Source organism: Porites lutea, chromosome 12 (genome assembly GCF_958299795.1).
Source record: "Porites lutea chromosome 12, jaPorLute2.1, whole genome shotgun sequence".
In the NCBI taxonomy this organism is placed as follows: Eukaryota; Metazoa; Cnidaria; class Anthozoa; order Scleractinia; family Poritidae; genus Porites; species Porites lutea.
In genome coordinates this window covers 5159033-5164692 of record NC_133212.1, presented here as the reverse complement: position 1 = coordinate 5164692, position 5660 = coordinate 5159033, and the positions used below count along the sequence as shown (strand labels likewise).

General features: G+C 39.0%; 1 protein-coding gene across 1 annotated transcript; it reads left to right on the top strand.

Annotated features, from left to right (window-relative positions):
- The first annotated feature begins 1676 nt into the window (after positions 1-1676).
- LOC140921180 (uncharacterized) lies at positions 1677-3385 on the top strand. Its single transcript, XM_073371152.1, has one exon. It carries the CDS (start codon positions 1700-1702, stop codon positions 2360-2362), a length of 663 nt encoding a protein of 220 aa, XP_073227253.1. The 5' UTR covers positions 1677-1699; the 3' UTR covers positions 2363-3385.
- The last annotated feature ends 2275 nt before the right edge of the window (positions 3386-5660 follow it).

Sequence of the window (5660 nt, the reverse complement as noted above, 5' to 3'; positions counted from 1 at the left end):
CGTGCAGACGTCTCCTTTTCCAGGTTAGGTTAAATAAACCGTACCAACGGTTTGTTTGACAAAGCTCCCGCGAGACGGTTTCTTGGTGATTTTATTAATTTTTCCGATCCTATTTTTTTTTCAGCTCTATTTTCGCGGCTTTTGCGATACAAACAAAATTCATTTTTAGCTGTGATGGCATTACACTGCTTAATCATGACGGCTTTGGAAGAAACTGAATATATTGCGCTTTGCAATTTCGCAAAATCGCTGCGGGAATTAAAAAAAATTTTCTTCCAAAAAAGCGTTTTCACGCTTCTTTCTCTAGTCTATTATCTCGTTTGTCTCGTTTTCTAAAGGTCCTTGAGAACAGAATAAGACAATATTTTATTACCGAAAACCTAAAAACCTGATTTTTGACCAGATCGAAACAAAACTGACCTCTGAAATGGAAGAAGAAAAGCCTTTTGTTTTTGCCGGCTTCGGCCCGCCGACGCGATCGTGTCTGTTTTGCTTTCATATGATGACATTTCCTGACAGAAGGGTGTCGGGAGAAACACCTCGCGCTGATCATACGTGACAAAATCCGCCGCGCCTAAACTAATTAAGAAAAGTCTCCTCGAAAGCTCCATACAATTCCTTATAACAAAATTATAAGGAATTGTATGGAGCTCTCCGGGATACTTAAAGTGCAAGCCCTTTGTGTCCTCTCTTAAGGTATTTTTGACATTTCTTGAAAATATGACGTCATAAGTGACACCTATCATTAGAATCAATATTAAAAATTTGTAAAGCAGTGTTCATACGTTACAGACATTTTTGATACACAAAAACCATAGTCGTGATGTTTCCTGCACTAAACCGAGCGTACAACTCCTTTTTTTAAATTCACCTTATAACTATCTTTAATTCATTTAATGACTTGACTTGAACCGGCACCTCTGTCGCGTCTACATGTTCGTCACATAGGATTTCTGAGTTACTTAAACTCAGACGAGATTTTGTTATGAGGAAGTTGGTTAGAAAACAAGGGGCTAATATATATGCTGCTTTGCGGACATTTCGTAAAATTTGACATGTTTTAACCAGTCAGAAGTGTACTAGAGACAATAGTAAGGCTATCACCTTTTTCGCATTCCGACGTGTTCGTTGCCTTTGGCTCTTTCCCTCTTATCTGGACCATTACTTAATATACTCACTTGATTAATTAGTTTCCTTTTTTTAGACGAATGACTTGATATTTGTCGTCTAAACCTCTGTATACTAAGCAAGCGTCAAAGTACACGCGTCAGTTATTGACCAAGCGTGAGGTCAATATCTTGCTAGATATTAGTCAGTGTTTTTATGCATCTTTATCAGTATGGATGGAGGAGGAGTCGCACAGAAGAAAAAGACTAAAGCTAATATCCCATCTTGACTTTACGCTTGGTCAATAAAAGATTTACTATATGGCCAAAGAAATGATGACTTTTGAGAACATGGCGGGCGATCGGAAGGGAGCAATATATAGGCTCATTTTCTTCGCTCAAGTAGCATGCTTATAGAGCAGTTATAGAGACAACCATAACATAAATATTACCATTCAAGAACAAGAGATATGACAGAAATGTTGCGTTGATTTTCCACTTTACAGGCAATAACTAGCTCTCACATATCCTCATATAAGACCATAAAATTGCATGTTTTTGTTTAGGGCATGGAACAATCAGCAGTAAGCGTTATGGCCTTGTTGATGGCGGTGTTAATACCTCTCCCTGCGTGTGGTGTGAGGACATTTGACACAGGCGCTGGTAAAGTACACAAGCTAAGTGTGACTAAAGATATCACTCTAGAGAGGGGAAGCCGAAACTTCAACAGTTTGAAATATCTCATAGTATCTAAACACCCGGGATATCCTAACAAGCGCTCATTGGTCCAGTTTGAAAATCTTCCCAGGTCGTGTCCATCATCAAATGTGATTTCCGCCAAAATGTACTTGTACTATGAGTATTCCCACAAACCAAGTTTTCGCTCTATCAAAAGTGTCCCTTTCATTCTGCGTTATTTGCGAGTGTACCTTGTTAAAAAACCGTGGGCTGAATCTCAAGCAACCAGTACCATGCGCAAACGTGGCATCCGTTGGTCTTCCCCATGGCTAGCGCTGGACGGCAGAGACGCTGAGGCAACCCCCCAGCAAGGAACTGTCACCGTCTTTCCCCACAGACCCAAAGGTTTCGTGGAGTTTGACGTCACAAATGCGGTGAAGGCCTGGAGTAGAGGAGTACCTAATTACGGCTTGGTGATACGCGCATTAAACGAGTTTAGTCCTGGCAGGGACACACGCTTTGCCTCCAACGCCAACACCGCTTCAAAGCACGCGTTTGTTTTGGTGCGCTGCAAATGAGGATGGTACGGGGTTGGTTGATCCGTTCATAAAAAAGCTTTTTGATGGCATTCATTCCCGCATTCTTTGTTAGTGTGGCTTCAGCTTTGATGTAATTCTTTTCTGTGCAATCATTTTTTTCTCGAGACTGAGCATGAACTGTAGCTGTCTCTATTGTTAAACAATAAAAATGCATCAATGGAATCATACACTTTCGTCTACAAGTTCGACGTTTAAAATAGTCATCAACATTAACCTTCTCCTGACATGAATTTGGTGCAAAGGAGATGTACCAGTTTGGTGAATCTCCGCGGTAACACTTCTATTCATGAAATATGTTTAATTTGAGCCTTTGACAGATGGCAAAACCCTGTTTACACTAAGTATTTTGTTCAATTTAACATTTTGGACCTTAATCTGGTCCTATGTCGATGTTTACTGGGAAATGACTACCTTACTTGTTTTTAACAGTTTTAAGCCTGTTTCCTTGAGTTTTTAACCGAATTCATGGCAGTGGATAACTTTAATTAGATTTAAGTGATTTTATAGGTGTTTTTGTGGGTAAACGACTATTGATCTAAATTCTGCCTTGTACTTTGAACCGCATTTTTAATTTACCCTCTGAGTGGTTAATTTATGGAAAAGTTTTAGCCAATCATTTTCAATGAAGAAGCTTCACACCTTCTGTAAATCGACAACAACCTTAGATTTTCAAACTGTATATTTAGTGTTTTCCTTTCTTTCGTTATGAAAAGTCTGTACACGAGTACATACCTTGTAGTTTTTATATTGTTCTCCTTGTTTTGTATTGGCCAGTTGACCTAAGCTTAATCATAGTGAAAACTTAGGCAGAAAAACCATTTTGACAAAACAATTATCTCGAAGATTTCATGCTAATTAGGCTTTTCAGGCTTTTTCAACCAATCAGATTAAACTAACGCCTGCATTAGTTTAAACTAAGTGGATGGTTTACTGGCTGGTATAAAATGAGTGTATACTAAATTACCACAGAGAGAATTGTAAGCTAGGAGCTGGAAGTGAATAAACCACCATTGGGCATGAGTCAGAAAAAGTTGTTTGTTGTAAGGGCAAGCTAGTCCCCTCAGAAAGTCCTTTCAACACTATGGCTGAAGCAGACGGATACTAAGAAAGTCGTTCAATTAAGTAAAGCGTCTCGTACAATGTTTTTTTTGTAAGAGTTAAATATAAGACTTTATATTTGTTTCACCGTATTTAAGGACGTAAGGGCGGCTTTGATGCCTCTCGTTATTTCGATTTCTTTTGCTCCATTCAATTCCTCGGGCTTTCCACAAGTTGCTCGGCAACTCTTTGGCAACTTCTCGTATTTTGAGCAACTTTTTTGTTTCCAGCTACTTTTTCCATGAGCAATTTCTCTAGTTATCTTCTAATTCTGAGATATCAAGCAGCTTTTAGAGTTTAAATTGGCCTTTCTTCCATATTCCACAATGTTTTATCAGTAGAAAACTTATGAATTTCCAGTAAAAAAAAGGAGCCAAATCCTCTCCCTGAGGCAGATTAAAATATAAAAGTAGTCGGGCTTCTAGATCAGCGGTTTTTAAAGAAAATTCAAAATGGTGGACGAACATCAGTCACACTCGACTGACTTGAGTGTCTCGGGTTAAGAAGGTCATTCAACAATTTTATTCGCTCATTACACTTTCTGGTTTTACAATTGAGGACAAAGTTGTTTAGCAACGCTGGTTACACTGCAAAATTGCACAAAAATGCTTAGAAATCTTATTTTTGCGGTACAGTTTGCATATTTTAGCATCAGACAAAAAATGTTTTGTTTTTTCGAGCAACTTTTGAGCAAGTTTCGTTACCAAAAGCAACTTTTGTTGTTCACCGCCTGAGCAATTTTTAGGCAACTTTTTGTGAAATCACGGGTAACTTTTTGGAAAATCTCGAGCAACTTGTGTAAAGCTCTATCAATTCCACCTGCTCATGCAAAAGATTACTAAAAAATTATATCATAGACACAGATCACGCTTCCGGTATCAGGCCCTTTGTCGACCATCGCGCCCTCTTTTGCAAGTCAATGATTCTACTTTCGAGCCAAGCTTCAGATACATGTGCTTTTGTTGGTTTCCTTTCAACTTTTGTTTTCATATCCGCCAAGTGCTTCTACAGGTTGCAAGCCGTCTTTAAGGATGTTTCAATGAATTGCTATGCTAGTGAGTTGGCTTTCTGTTCTGGAGTTTTTTCCTGGATTGTAATTCATCTCATGTGAGAGGTAAGTGTTTCACGCAAGCGATCGCTGTAAGTACAATCCATTTTTGTGTCCTCTACTTCCATATTTATACCTTTTACTTTCGGGGCTATTAGTTCGAAGTTGTAGAACGCGTAGAGAGAAGAAAACAAAATAAATTTCGTTGGAGGAAAAGCCCCGAAAGAAACGTCTTGACCTGCAGATCATCTCCAAATGTTCAATCTTTGCAATTGTGCTGTTGCTGCTTCAGTAAACTGGAGTTCTCTGCCTATTTATACATTAAGAGCGGCATCGTGTTGACTTCCTTAAGTCAACGCTCAAAGAATGTTTTTGTAACGAAGCCGTAATTTTGTTATTTGCAACGTCAAGTTTTGGGGCAAGAAATTGTCAAAGACTAAACAAAGTGGATTGAACTGCCGTAGCACATTCCCTTAACCACTCAGTAATGAAGCAGTTTGTTGTACATAAGACAAATTTTACCAAAAAGGGTTTCTTAAAAGGAAACAAAAAAACTGATTAGCTCGGCGTCGTGTCCAATTGCATTATGGGACTGTTTCTGGGACGCTATCGCGTCTTATTAGGGAGCTTAAGCAAAGGCCAGAGCAAAGGCGTTTTTGAGCGACGCACTTTAACCGGAAGTGAGGTCATCTTCATTTTAAAGCACATTGACGCTACCAAATTTGTATTTTTAAGTGTCTTTACTATTATAGAGATGATTTGTCCAAAAATTTGGGCAAAACCACCATCCAAAAATGAAAAACCACATCTTCCGGTTGAAGAGCGTGCGTCGCTCAAAAATATCTTTGCTTAAGCTCACTATTTGTTGACTATTACGAGGTTGCACAGGAAACTAGGGCAAATAATCGTCCCCCGAAACTATTCCATGGTGCAATTTCACACAAGACTGCAAAATGGCCAAGACACACTTACTATTTTCCAATCTGCAACTGTATTTAGCGTACGTGTGTTGTGGGGTAATGTATATTCTGCGCTTTGGATAAATGACATGTAATGTCGCATGTTACACATCCTCACATTTGCTGTCACTATTTAACGGCTAGGCCTTCACTTGGCTGAGCTGACAATGTA

Bases quoted from the DNA above. Each gene is read 5' to 3' on its own strand.
- LOC140921180 (XM_073371152.1), top strand. From the start codon at position 1,700: ATGGCCTTGTTGATGGCGGTGTTAATACCTCTCCCTGCGTGTGGTGTG.